At 40.5% G+C, this 25,861-nt stretch overlaps 1 protein-coding gene across 3 annotated transcripts; it reads right to left on the bottom strand.

Annotated features, from left to right (window-relative positions):
• On the bottom strand, positions 1-25,569 carry LOC118362367 (homeobox protein Nkx-2.2a-like). 3 transcript variants are annotated; one of them, XM_035742644.2, is made up of 3 exons: positions 24,883-25,569; positions 24,052-24,159; positions 1-1,912 (listed from the first exon to the last, which is right to left on the bottom strand). In XM_035742644.2, the coding sequence occupies exons 1-3, from the start codon at positions 25,136-25,138 to the stop codon at positions 1,719-1,721; spliced, it is 558 nt and encodes a 185-aa protein (XP_035598537.1). In that variant the 5' UTR covers positions 25,139-25,569; the 3' UTR covers positions 1-1,718. The 3 variants fall into 3 exon arrangements, with proteins under 3 accessions (XP_035598537.1, XP_035598536.1, XP_035598534.1); XM_035742643.2 differs by having other exon boundaries at positions 23,857-24,159; positions 24,883-25,566; XM_035742641.2 differs by lacking the exon at positions 1-1,912 and having other exon boundaries at positions 22,995-24,159; positions 24,883-25,553.
• Positions 25,570-25,861: the final 292 nt, after the last annotated feature.

Raw genomic sequence — 25,861 nt, 5'->3', positions numbered from 1 at the left:
CTGAACTTTATTTCACCACTGTCAAATACAGATAAATAAATGTTTATTTCACCACTGTCAAACAGATTTAAAAAATGTGTCATTAAAATAATACAATCAATATAAACTAGACTTTTACAGGGACCCCCATAAAAAGGTTGAGGAATTTTAAACGCTTTCCAGACAAAATACAAAACTTAGATCTATGACTTAAAGTGGAACTGACAGCACTTTAGCAAGATGAAATCTTATTAAAATCTGTTCCTATACACCCCCAGGACCAGAGTCTACGTAGACCGGTGCGCCATGGCCAATCAGAGATACAGTAGGCCTATATGCAAACAAGCCATTTGCCACACGGGCCTGCCATCATCCACTTTGAACTGGACTGTGTGTTTACAGGCAGTTTCAACAGCTGGACTTTAGAGCATTAGAACGCATTTGCCAAAAGCGACAAAATACACTTGAATGGTTTTCTGCAAATATGTAGGAGTCCTTATACATTTGGGAACTTTACAGTCCTATTGATCAAACAACCATAAAAAGGTAGGCTTTCCCTATATGTACATCAACAGCAACATGATCAACAACTAATGATAGCCAGAGCAAGATGAGCTAAAAATATAACAAAGGAACATTAGGTAAACCCTCTCAAACCTGTTCAAATTGCACCGATAAACAATGTCGAATAGACTGCTTATCCTTCTGCAGCTTGCCTGCCTATACATGCATTGTCCCAACCAAGCACCCAAGCTTACTGACTAAAAATGGCTTGCTTGCTAGCTACTTCCAGACACAAATGAGAGAACACCTCACTGACCATGTTACTTGTCCTAGCAGAGCTGGTTACAATGTTTGAATGTTACATAGAGCGTTCTTGACTAACTATTACTTTGTTTAGCCTGCATTTACTGACACTGGTCATATTCAACGGGTGTTGCGCGTTGGGAAATGCATCAGTTACTCTGCACTCTGGCACACTCAAACAAGAGTGCTCTGAAATTAGAGTAGATAGCTTGCCAGAGTGAATTTGCGAGCCCAAGAGATATGCTAACTGGATAAAAGTTGTTCACATTTCAAAGTGATTCACATTTCTTGCTAGCTAACAAAATGACACGTGCAACTCTAGCTGTGTAGCCACCGAAAAACAATATGAGTTAAAAAAGTCAATCACTCACACACTCCTCCAATGACATGATGTCCTCCTAGCAGCTGCCAATCTAGCTAAAGTTAGGCTCTTTTTTTTAGCTTGCTACATAAATAGATACGCTAGCATATTAGCCAGGTTATGACTGACTTGTGATCATTGCACTTGCTAGTTTGATTATATTGACATTTCCAGCCTTAGTAACATTCATCCGTTTTTGTCCAGAATACTGAGTCATTGAAACTGACACAGTACATCCCAAATGGAGGCAGCAGACAATGTACCAGGCCAGCTGGGATTTACAACCTGATAGCAATATGTTTTGGACTACCAAGAAATGTATTGGTGAATTATATGAACCTGCCAACAATGCCTTAGTGTACGTAATGCAATGTTGAGTCAAATAAAACCTGTTTGTTTTATGTATGCAAAGTAGTTAAAACGCTGTCAGTTCCTCATTAACATTGAAATAGTTTTGAGTTGTTATATTATACACATAGCTTCCATCCAAGCTGTGTCTTGCTATCATGGTTAAACTGTTCTCTGATTGAAGAGTGTCTGTCTGTCTGTGAGAGATGATGGGCAGTCATTATCAAACTGAAAATCCAAGCATCGATTCACACTGTTGGCATCTGAAGCATCTCAGGTTCATCTCGTGAAGAATGTGAGACAATCCATTTAGGGAAAGGCATACATACTCATCTCTTGGAACATGATTGTTGGCGTAGTCTCCAATGGCCATCTTACTTGAGAAGATTGTGCTTGTTATACAAGACATTTCAAGTCCTGAGGTGGAACATTGGGAAAGAGAAGACAAAGAAAATAAGACCAGAAATGAGAATACCGTAACCTCACAGCAACAACACTTTTGAATGGACAGAAATCTAGTGCAGGAGTTTATATTGTGCATTAATATACTTGCTATGTGTGTTGTAGTGTAAATATGATACTTGTAATGTAGTTGACATACACTCTTCATGAATGCATCCTTAATTGCAATAAGACAGGATATTACAGCCTGAATACAGAGAGAATTGAACAAATCTGGAATATAAGCATCAATTCAAAATAATTGCTCAAACTTCAACATTGGGAAAGCTACAAAAAACAGATCATACACATAAATCCTCTGCCATTTCCCCCTCGGTTCTCACTGGTAACTTGATAGGCCTCCAGTGCGCTTTGCTTTTGGAGACGACCACTTTGCCAATGTATTCTCAACCTATTCCATTCGAAACTTGGGATTTATTGTAAGCAACTTCAGGTTCTCTCTTCGAAGGTACTAAACAAACTGATGGATGTCTAAGCAAAGCATATTAAAACACAGACAGTTTTCTTAAAAATAGCCAACTCAGCATCTCTGACAGCAAAATGAAGTTGCTGGTTTTGCCTGGTAAGCAGAATCTACTAAACCTATATGTGAAATGACCAGGCAATCTCTGATGCTTTAAAAAAAAAGCATTTCTCTCTGTCTTGTCGCATTTCATTGACTCCGCCATTTGCACATTTCAGTGCTGTAGGATACTAGCTACTACTACACTGTCAAAGTGGAAGTCTAGTTCATACCATAGTATTAACATACTAATGTTCATTTGAATTTTGTTTGGCCAATGGGTCAGGAGAACGAACATAGGTTGTACTTACTTAGTAATATTAGTAATAACTTTGTTTTTCTGTGCACAACAGGTATGAATGGTAATATAATGGCAATGTAACAGTAACCCATTACAAAACAAAACAGTAAAAAGTGATTGGATGTATGAAGGCAACAACTAGACCCAAGACTAACTCACTAACTTCCTTTACTCAATGCGCTGCACATTAGACCTTTCCTGCAGTCAAATGACCTAGTAGCCTCATGGGTGGAATTGTGTTAATATTTTTCAGAATTTCATAATTAATAAACATTATTTTTTAAAAGACGCAAAAATCTGGTGTTTCTACATCAAACGGTTTTGTTATATTTCAGACTTCTGTGTAATATTGGGATGCAAACTCAGAATGGAATACGTGTTAACTCTATATCTAACATGGTACAGGTGTCTTCTCTTTTTGAACTCATAACCGTGTGTGTGAGGTGTATACTTTTGTTTCAATGTGGATTTGTTTAAGACTAACATGCTGACCAGACCGGACACATCGGGTGCACGAGCGTTGCAAAATATATTTTGAAATCCATGTTGTTTAATTATTGGACCCACACTGCTCGCGCGCACCTACGAGCGTCTGCATTGCCAAGGGCTAAAATAGAAGTCATTCCTATTTCTGACGCAGATCGTGCTGCAAGTCCTGCCTCTCCCATCTCCTCATTGGTTTATAGAAGCAGGTACCCACGTTCCATCTGCTCATTGAGAGATGATGAGAAATGACTAGGAACGATTCGGTTGACCGTTTTATGTGTGGATTAATTGTCGGAGTAGAGGACCTTGCGCATTTCAGGTAAAATAACAACTCAATGTTTATATCCCAGGACAAATTAGCTAGCAACAGCAAGTTAGCTAAATAGGACAAATTAGCTAGCAAGTGCAAGCTAGCTAGTTAAATTGCCATACATGTTTAATGCTTTTCGACCTGTCCCCAAATTGATGTAATTGGTTTAGAGTTTGTTTTGATATTTTAACCTGCTTGTCGTAATCGCGTTTGGTGTGGGGGGACAAAATAATTTATGCACGATGGCGCCGGTTTGGGTTCCGTGTTAGAAACACGCTGTGTGACCCTGATTTAGCCCAATGCAGTAAAAGGTTAAAAGTGACCCAAATAAATTAATTCCAAAGCCATTGAACTAGGTCACGATTAGTTGTCATCAAACCAGATGGATCATTCTCTAATAGAATAAATGATACCTGAAGTAGTTACTGCAGTTTGGAGTCTACAGAATGCAACCCTGACCTCATACACAGTATAGATGTGCTATCCTGCAGAACTCTTGAGAAAGCAAGCAAGGGCAGGCAGCTGAGACCTTGAGACAGTTATCATTATGGAGACAGGCAGCATTGACATCTCTGAGTGCAGGACTACTGAAGGTCACCGGGTGCCTATTGTACACAACACCTACTGAAAGAACCATGAATATAGCTGTTTTTTATCTTAACATCAACCTTCAACATTAATGTACTGAAAAGACACCTTTGGCCAGGTGCAATGTAGCATTTACATTCACAACCATATTTGTTATTAATTCTTCTAATTTAGATTACTGTATGGATCTATTCCATGACTCAAGGCCATACATGTCACATGGCAAAGCAATCACGGATTCTTTGAATTGGTGTTGGCCAGATGGTTCAAAGAAGAAGTAACACAGAAGAGCTGAATGTTATCATATTTAATCATTATTCACCTCACTTTACACGAACAAAGACAAACACCAAAGAAATAGTGTTTAGGAATATAACATAGAATGTGTATTGATTCTTCATCATATAGAATGCAGAACTATTTTGAGCTATATACATTACATTTCTACAAACAATCTTCTAAACACTATGCCTTAGTGGCTTCTGGTGGTTACATATCTCTTGCTCATATCTCTGTTGCTGTGTGTGTCATCCAGCTATATTCTCTGGGAAGCTGAGCCTTCACCCGAAGCATTTCAGCTCCACTCGTATACATTAGTTTTTATACTGTGAAGGCCAGCATATACCTGGTAGGGATAGAAGATAGCATGCACGCACACACACACACACACACACACACACACACACACACACACACACACACACACACACACACACACACACACACACACACACACACACACACACACACACACACACACACACACACACACACACACACACACACACACACACACACACACACACACACACACACACACACACAGCTTTAAAAAGACAGCTCTTAAATCCACAATCTGTAGGATATGCATATCACCAACAAAAACATTGAGCATTTTCATATGCAAATAGCCCTCAATTTTGTAATTCGCCTTGAGAGCTACTTAAAAATAACATGATGTATTGCTAATCCATTGTTGCTATTGTTTTTAATTGACATTGAACACATAAACAATGAAATATGTCAACATGGTATCAATGCACAGTTTACAACAAAGCCATTTTAATAACACAACCAGATTCAGTTATCTTTCTCTTTACTCACCTGTTTCCCTGGTCTCACTGTAGTTGCTAGTCCAGTAGATATTTGGATGATTCAAATACTGACAGCTGTGGTACTAACTACAGTCCATCCATGAAGTACCCAAGGACCACACTATTCCATGAAGGAGAAATGTTCCTGGTCTAAATCATGTCTGGCTAAATTGACTGCCCATCAAAAGGCGGGCATCATGCAGGCACAAAATAGAGAAATCTCTGGCCAATGGATTTTCAATGGATTTAAAAAATATATATTATAAAACACTGATAATGTATAATCATATATTTACGCATATGTGCTCAGTTATTTCTTACCAGCTGGTAGTGAAGAAGTAGGTCTTTCCAGGGGTTCTCCATCATTTGTTAGAATTTAGAAAAGGTTTAAAAACGTTTTTATTATTCTGATCGAAAAGTGATTTTCTTACAAAACCACTATGATAGGCTTAAATAAGCTATTGAAAAATACTTTCATGTATATTTTTCCAAAGGCCAGGTCCTTGACTCAAATGAGACAATAAGTCCCGCTAGGGTTTCCCGGCCATGTTGAGAATCGCTGCCTGTCCTATTCTGCCTGATTCATAGATGTTCAATTGTGTTGATATGGAGAGTCTTTACAAAGTTTGAAACGGATAGACGCTCACATAAACACATATTGGGAAAGTATTGAGACCCCTTCCCTTTTTCCACATTTTTGTTACATTACAGCCTTATTCTAAAATATATATTTGTTTTATTCCCTCATGAAGATACACACAATACCCCATAATGACAATGCGAAAACAGGTTTTAAGAAATGTTATCAATTTTATTAAAAATAAAAAACAGAAATACCTTATTTACACAAGTATTCAGACCCTTTGCTATGAGACTTGAAATTGAGCTCAGGCGCATCCTGTTTCCATCGATCATCCTTGCGATGTTTGTACAACTTGAATGGAGTCCACCTGTGGTAAATTAAATTGATTGTAGATGATTTGGAAAGGCCTGTCTTCATAAGGTCCCACAGTTGACAATGCATGTCAGAGCAAAAACCAAGCCATGAGGTCGAAGGAATTGTCTGGAAAGCTCAGAGACAGGATTGTGTCGAGGCATAGATCTGAGAAAGGGTACCAACATTTTCTGCAGCATTGAACACAGTGATTTCCATCATTCTTAAATGGAAGAAGTTTGGAACCACCAAGACTCTTCCTAGGCAGCTGCCCGGCCACACTGAGCAATCGGGGGAGAAGGGCCTTGGTCAGGGAGGTGACCAAGAACCCAATGGTCACTCTGACAGAGCTCTAGAGTTCCTGTGTGGAGATGGGCGAACCTTCCAGAAGAACAACCATCTCTGCAGCACTCCACCTATCAGGCCTTTATGGTAGTGTGGCCAGATGGAAGACACTCATCAGTAAAAGACACACGACTGCCCTCTTGGAGTTTGCCAAAAGGCACCTAAAATAATCTCAGACCATTGAGAACCAAGATTCTCTTGTCTGATGAAATCAAGATAGAACTCTTTGACCTGAATGCCTACCGTGCGATCTGGAAGAAGTCTGGCACCATCCCTATGGTGAAGTATGGTCATGGCAGCATCATGCTGTGGGAATGTTTTTCAGCGGCAGGTACTGGGAGACTAGTCAGGATCGAGGGAAAGATGAATGGAACACAGCACAGAGTTCCTTGATGAAAACCTACTCCAAAGCACTTAGGACTTCAACAGGGCAAACAACAACAAGAACACAGACAACGCAGGAGTGACTTCGAAACAAGTCTATGAATGTCCTTGAGTGGCCCATACAAAGACTTGAACCCGATTGAACATCTCTGGAGAGACCTGAAAATAGCTGTGCAGCAACGCTCCCCATCCAGCCTGACAGAGCTTGAGAGTATCTGCAGAGAAGAATGGGAAAAACTCCCCAAATACAGGTGTGCCAAGCTTGTAGCGTTATACCCAAGAAAACTTGAGGCTGTAATCGCTGCCAAAGGTGCTTCAACAAAGTACTGAGTAAAAGGTCTGAATACTTATATAAATGGGATATATATATATTTTTTATATATACATTTGTAAAAATATCTTAAAACCTGTTTTTGCAGGTTTTTACATTTTTTATTTGACCCTTTTTTCTCCCCAATTTCATGGTATCAATTGTTTTAGTAGCTACTATCTTGTCTCATCGCTACAACTCCCGTACGGGCTCGGGAGAGACAAAGGTTGAAAGTCATGCGTCCTCCGATACACAACCCAACCAAGCCGCACTGTTTCTTAACACAGCGCGCATCCAACCCGGAAGCCAGCCGCACCAATGTGTCGGAGGAAACACTGTGCACCTGGCAACCTTGGTTAGCGTGCACTGCGCCCGGCCCGCCACAGGAGTCGCTGGTGCGCGATGAGACAAGGATATCCCTACCGGCCAAGCCCTCCCTAACCCGGACGACGCTAGGCCAATTGTGCGTCGTCCCACGGACCTCCCGGTCGTGGCCGGTTGCGACAGAGCCTGGGCGCGAACCCAGGGTCTCTGGTGGCACAGCTGGCGCTGCAGTACAGCGCCCTTAACCACTGCGTCACCCGGGAGGCCGTTTTTGCAGGTTTTAGCAATATCTTAAAACCAGTTTCGAAATTGGGTAGTGCATCTTCATTTCCTCTTTTCATATTATTCATTACATACCTTAACCACATGCCCACTGCCACAAACATTCCAGGAGACTGCTTTAAATTAACTGTTTATGTTACAGAATATTATAGAATAACTTAACCCAGATGAAGTAGTGTATCACAATAACAAAACAATAAGGCGTTTGTGTAACTCTAAACTAAATCAAAACACAAAAATTTTAACTTGCAAAACCACACTGCCGAGTCCCTTTTTTTATATATATTTTTATTTAACCTTTATTTAACCAGGTAGGCAAGTTAAGAAAAAGTTCTTATTTACAATTGCGACCTGGCCAAGATAAAGCAAAGCAGTTCGACACATAAAACAACACAGAGTTACACATAGAGTAAAAGAAACATACAGTCAATAATACAGTAGAAAAATAAGTCTATATACGATGTGAGCAAATGAGGTGAGATAAAGGAGGTAAAGGCAAAAAAAAGGCCATGGTGGCGAAGTAAATACAATATAGCAAGTAAAACACTGGAATGGTAGATTTGCAGTGGAAGAATGTGCGAATTAGAAATAGAAATAATCGGGTGCAAAGGAGCAAAATATATAAATAAATCAGTTAGGGGATGAGGTAGTTGTTTGGGCTAAATTATAGATGGGCTATGTACAGGTGCAGTAATCTGTGAGCTGCTCTGACAGCTGGTGCTTAAAGCTAGTGAGGGAGATAAGTGTTTCCAGTTTCAGAGATTTTTGTAGTTTGTTCCAGTCATTGGCAGCAGAGAACTGGAAGGAGAGGCGGCCAAAGGAAGAATTGGTTTTGGGGGTGACCAGAGAGATATACCTGCTGGAGCGCATGCTACAGGTGGGTGCTGCTATGGTGACCAGCGAGCTGAGATAAGGGGGGACTTTACCTAGCAGGGTCTTGTAGATGACCTGGAGCCAGTGGGTTTGGCGACGAGTATAAAGCGAGGGCCAGCCAACGAGAGCATACAGGTCGCAGTGGTGGGTAGTATACGGGCCTTTGGTGACAAAGCGGATGGCACTGTGATAGACTGCATCCAATTGATTGAGTATGGTATTGGAGGCTATTTTGTAAATGACATCGCCGAAGTCGAGGATCGGTAGGGTGGTCAGTTTTACGAAGGTATGTTTGGCAGCATGAGTGAAGGATGCTTTGTTTGCGTAATAGGAAGCCAATTCTAGATTTAACTTTGGATTGGAGATGTTTGATGTGAGTCTGGAAGGAGAGTTTACAGTCTAACCAGACACCTAGGTATTTGTAGTTGTCCACATATTCTAAGTCAGAACCGTCCAGAATAGTGATGCTGGACGGGCGGGAAGGTGCAGGCAGCGATCGGTTGAAGAGCATGCATTTGGTTTTACTTGTATTGAAGAGCAGTTGGAGGCCACAGAAGGAGAGTTGTATGGCATTGAAACTCGTCTGGAGGGTTGTTAACAGTGTCCAAAGAAGGGCCAGAAGTATACAGAATGGTGTCGTCTGCGTAGAGGTGGATCAGAGACACACCAGCAGCAAGAGCAACATCATTGATGTATACAGAGAAGAAAGTCGGCCCAAGAATTGAACCATGTGGCACACCGATAGAGACAGCCAGAGGCCCAGACAAAAGGCCCTCCGTTTTGACACACTGAACTCTATCAGAGAAGTAGTTGGTGAACCAGGCGAGGCAATCATTTGAGAAACCAAGGCTATCGAGTCTACCATTGAGGATGTGGTGATTGACAGAGTCGAAAGCCTTGGCCAGGTCAATGAATACGGAGGTGCTCTTATTCTCCATGGACTTTACGGTGTCCCAGAACTTTTTTGAGTTTGTGTTGCAGGAAGCATTTGGCTTGGCTTTTCTAACTGCCTGTGTAAATTGGTTTCTAACTTCTCTGAAAAGTTGCATATCACGGGGGCTGTTCGATGCTAATGCAGAACGCCATAGGATGTTTTTGTGTTGGTTAAGGGCAGTCAGGTCTGGAGAGAACCAAGGGCTATATTTGTTCCTGGTTCTAAATGTTTTGAATGGGGCATGCTTATTTCAGATGGTGAGGAAGGCATTTAAAAAAAATAACCAGGCTTCCTCTATTGACAGGATGAGGTCAATGTCCTTCCAGGATACCCGGGCCAGGTCGATTAGAAAGTCCTGCTCGCTGAAGTGTTTCAGGGAGCGTTTGACAGTGATGATTGGAGGTCGCTTGACCGCTGACCCATTACGGATGCAGGCAATGAGGCAGTGATCGCTGAGATCTTGGTTGAAAACAGCAGAGGTGTATTTAGAGGGCAAGTTGGTTAGGATGATATTTATAAGGGATGGCTGGGGTGTTAAGCGTGTTCCAGTTTAGGTCACCTAGCCGCACAAGCTCTGAAGATAGATGGGGGGCAATCAGTTCACATATGGTGTCCAGAGCACAGCTGGGGGCAGAGGGTGGTCTATAGTAGGCGGCGACGGTGAGAGACTTGTTTTTAGAGAGGTGGATTTTTAAAAGTAGAAGTTCACATTTTTTGAGTACAGACCAGGATAGTAGGACAGAACTCTGCAGGCTCTCTCCGCAGTAGATTGCAACACCGCCCCCTTTGGCCATTTTATCTTGTCTGAAAATGTTGTAGTTAGGGACGTAGTTAGAGTTTTTGGTTGTCTTCCTAAGCCAGGATTCAGACACGGTTAGGACATCCGGGTTGGCAGAGTGTGCTAAAGCAGTGAATAAAACAAACTTAGGGAGGAGGCTTCTAATGTTAACATTCATGAAACCAAGGCTATTAATGTTACAGAAGTCATCAAAAGAGAGCGCCTGGGGAATAGGAGTGGAGCTAGGCACTGCAGGGACTGGATTCACCTCTACGTCACCAGAGGAACAGAGGAGGAGTAGGATAAGGGTATGGCTGAAAGCTATGAGAATTGGTTGTCTAGGATGTCTGGAACAGAGAGTAAAAGGAGGTTACTGGGGGGCGATAAAATAGCTTCAAGGTATAATGTACAGACAGAGGTATGGTAGGATGTGAATACAGTGGAGGTAAACCAGGTGATGTCATCGCATGTGTGGGTGATGGAACTGTAAGGTTGGATAAGGTATAATGAGTTGGATAAGGTATAATGATCCTTAATGAAATGACAAACCCCAAAAACACTACCAACTCTATTTTCTGTCACGTTACTAACAGGAAGCCCACCAAGGCTTTTTAAGAAAAGTAATGTCACTATGTCCTGTATTGAATAAAGGAGAATTAACATAGATCTCTGGACATGTGGATGAAAAATGAGTAATAACCTAATCGTTCAAATCTTCCTAAGCATTAGTGCTTGTACACTCATATGCATGTTCCTGCACACACACTATACAGTTAGTTACATGTAGCCTAGCCCAGGGGATCCCAAACTGTTTCACTCGGAGCTTTGCTTCTAGAATTGGGGAACAACCCACACCAGCGCTGTGTGCACGCACGCACGCACTACGTCTATTTCTATGAGCACTGTTCATGACACAAACTATTCACACCCCTATTTCTGGTGGAGAGAATTTTGCAGCTTATTTCCTGCAATTCTACATAATTTATCAAGGGGTGCAAAGAACATTTTTCAGTTTTAAAGCAAATTTTCTTGCAATTCTATACATTTTGCCATGTTTAATGTGTATTCATCTGATATTTGAGTGACAAAAGATTTAAAACAATATCTATTGGCTAAAAATCCTGAATAAAAAACGTTAGCTAACATGGGCTAGTTGTTCTGGATATTTCTGACAAGTTAAAAAATGAATAAAATAAAATAATATTTGTCACATACTAACCTTACGGTGAAATGCTTACTTTTAATCTCTTAACCAACGATGTAGTTATAGGAAAATACCTATAAAAATAATACCTAAAAATAATTAAAGAGCAGCAGTAAATAGCAATAGCGGGGCTACATACAGGGGGTACCGGTATAGAGTCAATGTGTCAATGTCTGGGGGCACTGGAATCGAGGTATTTGAGATAATTATGTACACGCAGGTAGGGTTGTCAAAGTGGCTATGCATAGATAATAACAGAGAGTAGCAGCAGCGTAGTGGGGGGGGGGGCAAATAATCTGGGTAGCCATTTAATTAGCTGTTCAGGAGTCTTATGGCCTGGGGGTAGAAGCTGTTCAGAAGCCTATTGGACCTAGACTTGGCGCTCCGGTACCGCTTGCCAAGCGGTAGCAGAGAGAACAGTCTATGACTAGGGTGGCTGGAGTCTTTGTCAATGTTTAGGGCCTTCCTCTGACCTTCCTCTGGTATAGAGATCCTGGATGGCAGGAAGCTTGGCCCCGGTGATGTACTGGGCCGTACGCACTACGCTCAGCAGTGCCTTGCAGTCGGAGGCCGAGCAGTTGCCATACCAGGCAGTGATGCAACCCGTCAGGATGCTCTCGATGGTGCCGCTGTAAAATCTTTTGAGGATCTGAGGACACATAACAAATCTTTTTAGTCTCCTGAGGGGGAATAGGTGTTGTCGTGCCCTCTTCACGACTGTCTTGGTGTTCTTGGACCATGTTAGTTTGTGAAACTCTCAACCTGCTCCACTACAGCCACGTCGATGAGAATGGGGGAGTGCTTCGTCCTCTTTTTCCTGTAGTCTACAAACATCTCCTTTGTCTTGATTACGTTGAGGGAGAGGTTGTTGTTCTTGCACCACATGGTCAGGTCTATGACCTCCTCCCTATAGGCTGTCTCATCGTTGTTGGTGATCAGGCCTACCACTGTTGCGTAATCAGTAAACTTAATGATGGTGTTGGAGTTGTGCCTGGCCGTGCATTCATGAATGAACAGGGAGTACAAGAGGGGACTGAGCACGCACTCCTGAGGGGCCCCCGTCTTGAGGATCAGCGTGGCGGGTGAGTTGTTACCTACCCTTACCCCCTTTGGGTTGCCCGTCAGGAAGTCTAGGATCCAGTTCCAGAGGGAGCTGTTCAGTCCCAGGGTCCTTAGCTTAGTGATGAGCTTTGAGGGCACTATGGTGTTGAACGCTGAGCTGTAGTCAAAGAACAGCATTATCACATAGGTGTTCCTTTTGTCCAGGTGGGAAAGGGCAGCGTGGAGTGCAATAGAGATTGCATCATCTGTGGATCTGTTGGTGCGGTATGCAAATCGGAGTGGGTCTAGAGTTTCTGGGATAATGGTGTTGATGTGAGCCATGACCAGACTTTCAAAGCATTTCATTACTACAGACGTGAGCGCTACAGGTCAGTAGTCATTTTGGCAGGTTACCTTAGTGTTCTTGGGCACAGGGACTATGGTGGTCTGCTTGAAACATGTTGGTATTACAGACTCAGACAGGGAGAGGTTGAAAATGTTAGTGAAGACACTTGCCAGTTGGTCAGCGCATGCTCGGAGTATACGTCCTGGTAATCCGTCTGGCCCAGCGGCCTTGTGAATTTTGACCTGTTTAAAGGTTTTACTCACATCGGCTGCGTGATCACACTCATCCAGAAGAGTTGATGCTCTCATGCATATTTCAGTGTTACTTGCCTCGAAGAGAGCATAGAAGTTATTTTGCTCATCTGGTAGGCTCGTGTCACTGGGAAGCTCTCGGCTGTGCTTCCCTTTATAGTCTGTAATAGTTTGCTAGCCCTGCCACATCCAATCAGGTGTAGTACGATTCGATCGTAGTCCTGTATTGACGTTTTGCCTGTTTGATGGTTCGTCGGAGGGCATAGCGAGATTTCTTATAAGCTTCCGGGTAAGAGTCCCTCTCCTTGAAAGCGGCAGCTCTACCCTTTAGCTCAGTGCTAATGTTGCCTGTAATCCATGGCTTCTGGTTGGGGTATGTACGTACAGTCACTGTGTGGACAACGTCCTTGATGTACTTATTGATAAAGCCAGTGACTAATGTGGTGTAATGCCTGTTTGTCTGTAAATCTGCTTCATCAGATCATTTGCCTCCTGCTTAGTGCGGTTTAGTTCCAACCTAGGAATGCAGCCACTGGAGGAGAATACAGATCATTTTAGTGCGGTTTTAGTTCATTCTGTGGTGGTATGTAGACAGCTCTTTAAGAGGAAGAAAATAAAAAAAAGGAAAGAGTTTCAATGCTATTCTACAGGAGACCCATTTATATTCAACAAAACATGCTAAAAGGGAACTGCGTGGGCCAGGTGTATTTTTCTTATTTTATTTCAAACAAAAGTACTTATTGATAAAGCCAGTGACTAATGTGGTGTAATGCCTTCAGATGAAAATGAAAATCTTTTTTCATCTTTAAAAAAAAAGTTTATGAGGAAGCTAAATCCTAATGTCAGAGACTATACTTTCTACTCTAGATCCCATAATTAATATTTTAGATTGGAAAAATGTTTTATGGCCTCTACTTACATGCATGGTATTGGTTCTATAGACATTTCTGACCATGCCCCAGTGTATAAAGATATTGAAATTGGCAAAACAATCCCAAAACGAGATATTGGAGACATAGTCTCTGCTTAAAATGATGAAGGATTCTACTCTGTGATAAAAGATAAATGATCAAATTACTGGCTCAACAGTCAACTCTCTCGTCTCAGCTGCAACTATTTCCCAAGTTCCTCTGATTAAGAAGCTTAGAATGGAAAAGTGGGAAAAATTGGAAGCTGAAGTAAACCATTTAGAACTTTTCCATAAACAATAACCAATCTAGGCAAACTGGAATTCACTAGCTTGTACTAAGACCAAACTTAATTATTTAGATCATACAAAGCATGTTAAAAAACGTGTTTTTTACCAAGCAAAGATTTTCTGGGTTCGGTAACCGGCTGAGCCGTCTACATGCACACCAACTTAAAAAATGACAGAATGAAAGATTGACTAAGTCTATAAGGATGGCAGATGGCTCCACTTCTTATGACCCATTGCTTATCAATGATACATTTTACGACTTACATAAATCTCTTTATACTACACAATGTACAAGATCGAATGACGAAATTACAAAATATATTAATAAGATCATCATGCCCACTATATCAGATGAGAATAGAAAAATAATAAATGCTTCCTTTACTCCTGAAGAGGTTAGGGAAGCTATTAAGGCAATGCCTTCTCGTAAGGCACCCAGCTTAGATGGCTTCTCTGCAGAGTTCTACAAGAAGTTCTGGCCTGATATATGCCCTATCTTCATTCCTGCTCTAAATGATATGTTCAAAATAGACATCATACCAGAGTCCTGGGAAACTGCATTCATTTGCCTGATACTAAAAAACTAAAAAAGTAATTAAACTGCTTTTTGTTTAGACCTATAAGTTTGCTAGGAGTTGATGTTAAAATAATTGCTAAGACACTTGCTCGCAGGATGGAGGACCATTTTATTAATTTAGCAACATTACTTTATTCTGACCCATCAGCAGCAGTTAACTCAAATGGTAAACTATCAGAAAGATTTCCTATCGGTAGAGGCTGTCGTCAAGGATGTCCTTTATCTCCTGTTCTGTTCTCGTTAGTCATAGAACCACTGGCTGAGGCAATAAGGTCTAGTAATAACATCAGGGGCTTCTCTGTGGGTGACGAAGACCATAGAATTTCATTATTTTCCGATTATGAGCTTTTATACATGTCTAAACCAGAGACCTCTGTCACTGCAGTAACATACATACTATCTGAATAGGGTAACCTGTCAGGGTACAACGTTGTTGATAAATGCGTGGCTTTACCTTTGAATATTCCCTCTACAATCAACTTAGAAACAATATCTCCATTCTGATTTACTGAAACAGGCTTTAAGTACTTGGGCATATATGTTACTCCAAATCATAAAGACCTGTTCACTTCAAAATTATGCCTTTGCTCACAAAGATTAAACAAGACCTGGTCAAGTGGTCAGCCTGTCACGTCCTGACCGTAGTTCCTTTTTTATGTCTGTATTTTAGTTTGGTCAGGGCGTGAGTTGGGGTGGGCATTCGGTGTGTTGTTCTATGTTTTGTATTTCTGTGTTTGGCCTGGTATGGTTCCCAATCAGAGGCAGATGATTATCGTTGTCTCTGATTGAGAACCATACTTAGGCAGCCTGTTTTCCCACTATGATTTGTGAGTAGTTGTTTTCTGTCTTTGTATTAGTTACGGTTGTTCTTTTTGTTTACTTTGTATTGTAGTGTTCAGTTTAATAAAATGACGAACACATACCACGCTGCATATTGGTCCGATCCTTCTTACTCCTCCTCAGAAGAGGAGGAAAACCGTTACACAGCCCTACCAAAAACTTTTTTTGTCAGGATTAATGTAGTCAGGATGAATATTCTTCCTCTGCAAAATGATATATTCTAAAATATCCCCTGCCTTCTATTTCAGTCCTTTTTCAGAAAATGAATGCCTATATCTCTAAATATATCTGGAACAATAAGAAACCTAGAAACAAATTTACAAAACAAATTAAGCCTAAGGAAGTAGGAGGTGTCTCTTTGCCAAATCTGTAACTATATTACCGGTCTGGTCAAATCAAGCACACAGTTGGTGCCTAGACAGACGGCACTCACTTTGGGTTGGGATGGAATCAATAGAATGTCATCCAAGAGCAATAGCTTCCTTCACATTTATTAATAGCGTTGAAAGGTTCCAGGCCTTATCTGACAATTGTACAGTACATAATACACTCTTAGCTTGGAAAGGTGCAAGGAGATACTTGCAGATTCCAGACCATATATCACTCTGGTCACCGATTGCCCTTAATCCTGACTTCCCACTCAAATAAGGAGTATTGGACTTCTGGACTGGAAGACAAAGGGTATTGCTGACCTTATGCCTATATTTAGTCAGGACACTCTTAAATCTTTCCAACAGATAAAACGAGATTTTGACTTATCCCACAATTTTTTTAAGTGCCTACAAACTTAGACAATTCATATAGGGTCGGAAGAAAGTCGATAAACAACGTTTTCAAATGACTGAAGTTTTAAGTTAAGACTTATATTCTATTTTATTGAACAGAAGTGTGTCATCCTATGATGCATTCAGACATGTTTGGGAGAGGCTGGACTTCAATCTGCGAAAGGGTCTACCCCAAATGCACCTGCATAAACACACAAGAACTCAATCCCCCCACCCCCCAAAAATATCATAGAACCTATTTTACACCTGTTTGCCTTCACAGAATGTTTTCCAATGCATCACATTTATATTTCAAATGTGAAAAGCATACTGGCACCTTCATGCACATTTGGTGCTGTAGCATAATCCACTGTTATTGGAACGATATTCGTCTCCACATCCAGAAGATCTTGGGTAGACAATTAGCTCTTTCACCAAATGTATATTTACTCTACTTTGATTGTAACATTGTGTTTGACCCTGACTCTGAAGTCTGTTCAATACCCTTGTTCACTTAGCCAAAAACATTATTTTGTTATTGTGGTCCACACCTGAAGTACTATCTGTGAGGATATGGCTTTCTCAGGCTTCTGCTATTCTGTACCTAGAGAAACTTACCTTCGATTTACACCAGAAGTCTGATACAATGTATTCTTGGTAAGCAACTCCAATGTAGATTTGGCCTTGTGTTTTAGGTTATAGTCCTGCTGAAAGGTGAATTAATCTGACAGTGTCTGGTGGGAAGCACACTGAACCAGGTTTTCCTCTAGGATTTGGCATATACATTTATTTGTTGTCCTGAAAAACTTCCCAGTCCTTAACTATTACAAGCATACCAATAACATGATGCAGCCATCACTATGCTTGAAAATATGGAGAGTGATAATCAGTAATGTGTCATATTGGATTTGCCCCCAAAAATAACACTGTATTCAGGACAAAAAGGAAATTGATATACCCAAATTTTTTTGCAGTGTTTCTCTAGTGCCTTGTTGCAAACAATATGCATGTTTTAGAATAGTTTTATTCTGTGCAGGCTGCCTACTTTTTACTCTGTCAATTAGGTTAGTATTGTGGAGTAACTACAATATTGTTGATTCATCCTGTTTTCTCCTATCACAGCCATTAATCTCTGTAACTGTTTCAAATCACCTTTGGCCTCATGGTGAAATCTCTGAGTGGTTTCCTTCCTCTCCAGCAACTGAGTTAGGAAGGACGCCTGTATCTTTGTAGTGACTGGGTGTATTGATACACCATCCAAAGTGTAATTAATAACTTCACCATGCTCAAAGGGATATTCAATGTCTATTTTTTTATTTATTTGTACACATCTACCAATAGTTGCCCTTCTTTGTGAGGCAATGAAAAACCTCTCTGGTCTTTGTGGTTGAATCTGAATCTGTGTTTGAAATTTACTGCTTGACTGAGGGACCTTACAGATAATTGTATGTGTGGGGTACAGAGATGAGGTAGTCATTCAAAAATCATCTTAAATACTATTATTCCTCGGTACTATTATTATGTGACTTGTTAAGCAAATGTTTACTCCTGAACTTATTTAGGCTTGGCATAAAAAAGGGTTTGACTCAAGACATCTCAACTTTCATTTTTAATTAATTTGTAAACATTTCTAAAACATAATTGCACTTTGACATTAGGGGGTATTATTGTGTGTAAGTCATTGACAAAAAAAAGGCAATTTAATCTATTTAAATTCAGGCTGTAACACAATTTTATTTTTTTAAGTCAAGAGGTGTGAATACTTTCTGAAGACACTGTAAGGTGTTATAAACCCTTATGTTGTAAAATGCACAATGAGGCATCTGAGAACCAGTCAGTCATCATATCAAAAAGGTATGTTTCCACCACTGCATCTCCATCAATGATGTATATAAACATTGGTCTCCATACTAGGTTACTCATTAGTCTTTAACACCGTGAATCGCCTTCATATGCTTCAATGTGATACCCTTAAATAAAAGCTAACTAAAGTAAGCTATTTGTTACTAGCGCCAACTCTACTGGCCGGTTGTCCTGGCTATAAAAGTATATGATGCTGCAAAATTGCTTAAACTGATGGATGGTATTGGTAACCTATGGCTGAATGAATCCAACATCCATACAAATGATACGGACTCGGAGGCTTTCTGTAGAGAGGTTGTTAGAAATAGCAGTTTTTATTGTTGCTTATTTGTGCTTAAATAGCCCCACCTGGATGTAATAATTTGTGGGAGCAGGGCACCATTGCTCTGAGATGATGATGATGAGGAGGAGGAGGAGGAAGTTGATGATGGTTTCACAGTGAAATGTCCTTTTTAATATAATAATCAATAACTTTACATTGGTCAGTTTCCAGGAATGACTTTATCCAATTCCACCACTGAACACATAGGCAACTATCTATCAAAATATGATATTCTCAATCAACCTCTAAATTCCACCAACGTATTGACAATTGCATGTTGTATTTGTCCTTAGATGACCTCGGTGCTACAATAATCAAAAATATCATTCAATTTCATGCATATGGCAATCAATGATATGGAGAATGTTGAAACTATGTTCTTTAAAATTCCTTTCATAATCCAATTGCGCCACACTGTGGAGTTTGTCTCTCCCTCTCTCTCTCTCTCTCTCTCTCTCTCTCTCTCTCTCCTCTCTCTCTCTCTCTCTCTCTCTCTCTCTCTCTTTCTCTCTCTCTCTCTCTCTCTCTCTCTCTCTCTCTCTCTCTCTCTCTCTCTCTCTCTCTCTCTCTCTCTCTCTCTCTCTCTCTCTCTCTCAATGAGAGTGCGTAAGTGGTTTTATTTTCAAAAGTGCAATATAATATTGGAATGCATGTCATTGAAATATTGTAGGCTACACCAAGCTTGTCTTTGTTTCTAATTCAACCAATTTTTAATAAGCATATGATTGTTATTTTTAAAAGGCACCATAATGATCAATAAGTAAAATAATATTAAAATGTAGTAAATTATAATGATAATACTGCCTTTTGAGGACAAGGGCGCAATACAGATCCAAACTATAGACCTCTACTTCCATCTGGTGGCAACCAGGTGTATCGGTTATATTTCCTATTTTTTCATCTCTCGGTCTCTTTCTCTCTCTCTCTCTTTAATATCTGCAATGTGTCACGGCGGTAGGCGAATCTAATCTGGATCTTCTTTAAGGCAATAAAACTAGATTGCTTCCTTTAAATGAAAGCCCTGCTTATTGTAGCTTTGAAATCCTCGTTTATTTGGAGATGTACACGATACAGAATGATTTATGTTGGGGTTCAAACGGTCAGAAAGACGAAGATCCATAGAGACCCAAGTGCATATTTCCTGAAGTATTCTATTCTAAAGCATATAATAGCATTATCAACGGGGTGAGCTATGGTGCACACACCGATATGTTTATTTTAATGTTGTTGGGTTTCTTAGTGCATCCTAAAACAATTACAGATAAACATAGCGCTTCTACTGTTCTGGCATCGAAAAGCTGCATTACCTCGTGTATTAATCAGAATATAAGAACCAAAGTTGGATGTCAAGGTGCATGTGCATCATGGATAATATTTCTACCTGGGTTTGAGGTGTGCACACTTCCATATCCAAAAAAACATAATGTGATAGACCTTGAACATATGCAATAGTAACTTTTGCCATCAAAAGATAAGATACATTGTGCATGCTCTTGGGAATGAGTAATCGCATTGATAATTATCCCCTCTCTGACATAAAACAAAAAAAAACCAAATGTGTCTAATGCTGAATATTGGTGAGCTATGTGCTATTCACCAAGTTAGTCATTATTATCGAACATAATTCGCTTTTTGTCTGCATGGAGACCTGTCTTAATTATATTAAATTCTTATCCCAAGGTCAAGGGCAACAAACAAAATGACTAAATTAACAAGGAAGCCTATAGTTATCGTTGAAGTGCATTTAGGCCTGCATCCGACTAGATTTACAAGAACAACATTAAATTCAAAACCAATATCCCTTGCTCTCTCTTATCTATTTGTTGGCCTATTGTATTCATCGTATTGTCCTTGTTGAAAACGACACGTTTATACTCTAAAAACGAGTTCTGTACGTGTTTTGAAATGCCAATATAAGATGACAATTACGCATTCATAGTCTATAACGTGTATTCAAGTGAATGGAAACGTCTGGAAAATTAAACGGATAAAGCTCAGGGAAATTATTATTTCATGCAGAATCCAGAATTCCTAAATGTCTTGTCTCTTGTCATGGTATATAAATCAAGTAAGATATTTTCCATGGAGATCAGAAATATGCTATCCGTGACACTGATAAAAAGCTAACAGGAAATAAGACTGCTCGAAATTAGGAGTTTTAAAATAGTTTTGCTGCCCAGTGACCACACACTTTTGGGGACAGACAATACTCACTCTTTGAGCTGGGAAGATCGAGGGGAACGAGAGAGAGGGAAAGAGAAATGAGAGGGCTGTTGTTAGCGTAGCTTTATCGAGGAAGAAGGACCCCCTGTTATCTGTGAATGTGGCTTCTTTTTCCCAGAATAGATATAGCACGAATTTTTAATTCGTTTTTCTTTGAGACAACAATGCTTTATTTGAGAGCTGGACACAATTTGGGTTTGTGAGGGATCCTTTTCTCCTTGCCCGAGCCCAGCTGTCCATATGGGATACAACGTGTACAACAAGGATCACAATGGCACTAACTGACAGGCACGACAAAAACCCAAGGATACATCTCCCTGACTCCGGGATGCACTGGTCAAGATAAAGGAATTGAATAGCCCCAAGAAACTTTGACAGGCTCTCTATCCACACTGTCTGCAATCCCACTCTGGGTCCTCGTTAATATGCACGCCTCTAACATCCACGACAACTGGCCCTACGCCTTTGTGTGCTTTTTGTGTGGTGTACTGTATATTGTGCAACGATAGACTGCACAAAACTCCCTCGTCACAGTGCTAAATCTCTGGCCATCGGGGTTAGAGCCAGACAGCAATCAACATGTTTTATTGACTTAAGTAGACTAAAATTATATCAGCGCTCTTACGCAGGTTGCTAGAGTGATGGGTGTTTTTAGAATGTATTATTGTAGCCTACTTGTTTCGTCTAGTTGTATTGTAGCCTAACATTAGTGTCATATTTTTTTACCTCAAGCTGTTATTTCACTCGAGGGTATAGGCGTATAGACAAATGAAAGCAACAATAATCTAGAAAAAATGATGTTATAAATGAAAATCAACTGCTATAAATTGTACTTCCATTTATTTATCATTCCCACTTCCACACGTCTGCGATCAGAATTGTAGCACCATGGGTAAGGAGCCCAATGGTGCTATATGAAATCGAAACTATTAGCCTATAGGTCATTCAAGGATGTCTATTTCCATTGAAAAACTATTTTTATAGCCTATAAACAACAACTTAATTGTGAATAAATAATGCGATAGAACACCGCCATTAGCTTGTAGTAATACTATTACATGGTTAATGGAGCAACGAATAATATCAGGGAATACGTCAGCAGCACAGCTTGCAAATGTAAACATTGTAGCCTCTCTCTGAAGAAAACAAATGGAGTCTCTGTAGCCTGGACCAAAAGCAGTGGCCCCCCTAATTAGCAATCGGTGTCAATTTAGCTGTTTGTTCAATGATAGTGAGGGCGACTCTAACATCTGTTCTATAAGATCTCGCTGCTGGGTCAAAAACAATGCAGTTAAGATTTTGCCAAAGGTAATCATATTTACCCAACATACTGCATTGGGTCTGATAATCACAATGCACTCTGTGATTCACTTGGGACCCATTTGGTTATTGTGTCGACTACTTTGGTACACATCCACAGCCCATCCATCCATAGGCCTGCATCTACAAAAAGCTAAACGCATAAGCTAACATAGAGCAAGGGATATTGAAGACTACGTAACTTGATTGATATTCCTTTCACGGGTTGTGTTTGTTTGACAACAATGACGAGCGTGAAACCGTGCGTAAAATTAAAACGTCTTTGCATTAAATCCGTTTTTAAAATATAGGCCTACCACTTCACATCCCAATCCGAGAGGAGTTCGAGACCTTGCAAAGGAGAGCTTTTGACTCAAAAGCTTCTTAGCTGAAGAAGCCCTCTTATATTAGGCTAAGTGAGTGGATTTTAGCCCCATTTCACAAGTGACTTTAGCCTCCTTATTACTGACGTGTCCATATGCAGACCATTTAGACGGATTCATTTAGGTTAAAAAATAATAATAAGTGCGCGACACATAAATTCACCTGCTTTCTGGTAACACGTATAGGCTGCCATGCATCACATTAACAATGTTTAGCGTATGTATTCAATCAATTATTCAATCAATTAAATAGGACGTATTAAGACACGCAAACCAAAACGTAATTTCTGAAACACAGCATTTTATTAAAATCCTTATAAAAATTGGGATATTTCCCCATCAGCGCGCGATTTACCTGTTATTCACATAATAATATGGGCTCTGTTAGACAGTCATGACAATTCCGCCAGAAATTCTTCCTTCTTTTTGAATTGGAAATATGTATATCTCCACGTATACGATCCTGACATGTTTCTAGGTTGCAAATAATTACCACAAAGTATTTACAAAAAAACAAAAACAAAGGGAAAAAAGCTAAAAGTTGCCAATGTTTATTCATGGCCATAAATATTTTCGGTCCATTGTAAAAGAAGCAAGAAATAAAATATTCCATAATTATAAAGTGGTTTTGCACGTGCTTATAACACGAAGGACAAAAATAAAACATATCTACAACACACAAACATACTGTACAAAATTTTACAAGAGCATTGACAATCTTAAATCTCGGGAGAGGCTGGACCCAGTTCTCTTAACGAAAACATGTAAACACGGCGCACATATTAGCCCCGAAAAAAATGGTAGATATGGGTCAAGCTGCAAAATGAAAAGTCTTTATTTTCTAGTGAAATCCCTATCGTGCTCCTAAACCGCAGCCCCGTCAGTCTCAACTAGTTCACCAAGTCCACTGTTGCGTTTGCACCAAGTGATGTGCTGAAGGGAATTGTGGAGTGGTGGCGGCGCAGTACTGAGCATTATATTGCATTTGATGAAGGGTCTGGGCGCTATACGCCGAGAGGGGGAATCCAGCCTGAAAAGTGGCCGCCAAGTCCTGAGCTTTAAGAGTATGACAAGGCTTTCCATCCCTGACTAAGACAGGTACGGCCACCCGCCGGGGAGAGGGGAGATGGGTCACTTCCATACCTTTTTCAGCGCGCGCTCTCTTCATTTTGTACCGATGATTCTGGAACCAAATTTTCACTTGAGTTGGTGTCAGGCGAATCAAACTCGCGAGGTGTTCTCTCTCTGGCGCGGATAGGTATCTCTGTTGCCTAAACCGACGCTCAAGTTCGTACGTCTGTGCCTTGGAAAACAGCACTCTTCTTTTTCGCTTCTTACCGGAGTCGCTGCCGTTGCTTGACGTTTCCTTGTCATTGTCTGGCGATTCGTCCGCAGAGGGTTCTGGGGACTTGGCTGAGTCTTGAGAACTTGCTGAAAGACCATGCACTGCGTGGGAGAGACAAAATACAACGGTTAAAATTGTTTTCTCTACTGAAATACACCTACCAAGCACACATGGAAATGTTAAGCTGCTACATGTAAAATGCATTTTTCAAAGCATGTTAAAGTAACGCATTTCGTTTGTACAGCCAAAATACAGTGTTTTTTGTTTTTGTGTGTGTGTAATACACAGGGTCAAATTTCTAAAGTCTATTTTATGTGTCTTTATAGTTCGTTTGTACAGCCAAAATACAATGTTATTAGTTTTTTTCTGTTGGGACCCACAATATTGATTCCCATCAGTCCCCAAAGAAAGTGAATCACTGAAGCAGCAACACCATGCTCTGTCTGCCTACAAATCTTCATCATGCAAAAAATGTACATTTCTGTCGCCGATTTTATGTGTCTTTATAGCCGATGCAAGTCTCTATCGATCATATTCTAAAAACGTTTAGAGTCACTAGAGCACATGTGAACATTAAATGATTTCAATGTTGGTAACGCCTTTAAGACGAGCGCAGCAATGCATGGCGAATAAAGATGAATGCTGCACATCATTCAAGGGCACCATTGAGCCCAGACACGACGGAATAAAGATTATGCATTCCATCAAGTGTAGATTGGATAACATATATATGATGCGTTCTCACTCAGAAAACAGGCAGATTAAAGTATTCACTTAAGTGCATTGCAAATGAATTTACGATTCTTAAAGAGTTGGCTACTTACGTGAATATTGGAGAGTGTCTGTGGTGGCAAGCCATCTTGTGTACGGATTGTCACTACTATCATAAAAGCGGTTCTTTATAGGCAGATTTTGAACGTTTTCTAGCGGACTTTGTACCAAAACTCCAGTGGGTTTTGTCGTCTCCGATCCCTCGTTATCTTCCTCCGGTCCAGTGATAGATCCTTCTTCATCATTCGTGTCAGGGAGGTCCAAAATGTCCTTCACAGAAAAGCCGGTCTTTGTGTTGGTCAACGACATATTCTGGGGAAATGTATGCTGGAAATTTGCTGCACCAGTTTGGCAATCCGCTGCTTTAAAACACAAAACACAATCGCAGTTCAGAAAAAATGATATCTCAGTGCTGTTTTACCTTGAACTATTCAAAGAAAATAATGAGCCTCTGTCGATAACCATTGCCTATCCAAGTAGTAGAGGAATCAGTTCTGTAAGTCCAGGAAGAATGCCAAAGTGGCTGAAGTGCTATATCTGTCTCATTGATACTGTGCTACTGCTGGGTGCTACAGAGAAATAAGCCATTACCGGTCCGATCAGCCCATATAAGGTTGGTCTCAACAGATGAACCTGCAGTGAAAAAGCATTAAAAACGCAAAAGGTTGGCCACGTGTGGGCGGGTCTTGGGAGTCAAGTGGATGAAGACAGTGTTTGCAGATGTGAAATTGTGGGTTTTGGGGAGATCCGAGCCTCTACCATTGGTGCTTCAGAACATGATGAGTGGTATAACGTGTCAATTAATTACAAAGATGGGAAGGGCCTTTTTTTTTTTACACCCTATTTACATACAAAGGACCTCCAAGTAGCTTTATACTCCGAATACTTGAAAGCGAGTTTTAACAAATTGCGCCTGAAAAAGCTATTGCAATATAGGCTTCTCTCCACATATATACAATATTGAATCAATAGGAAAACTGCATTTTGGCGGTTGGTCCAAAACTGTGGTCTGGATGCCCGTTCGATAGCATT

Source organism: Oncorhynchus keta, chromosome 29, assembly GCF_023373465.1.
Source record: "Oncorhynchus keta strain PuntledgeMale-10-30-2019 chromosome 29, Oket_V2, whole genome shotgun sequence".
Classification (NCBI taxonomy): Eukaryota; Metazoa; Chordata; class Actinopteri; order Salmoniformes; family Salmonidae; genus Oncorhynchus; species Oncorhynchus keta.
Note: the sequence above shows the minus strand (reverse complement) of the source record. Positions and strands in the feature narration are given on the sequence as shown.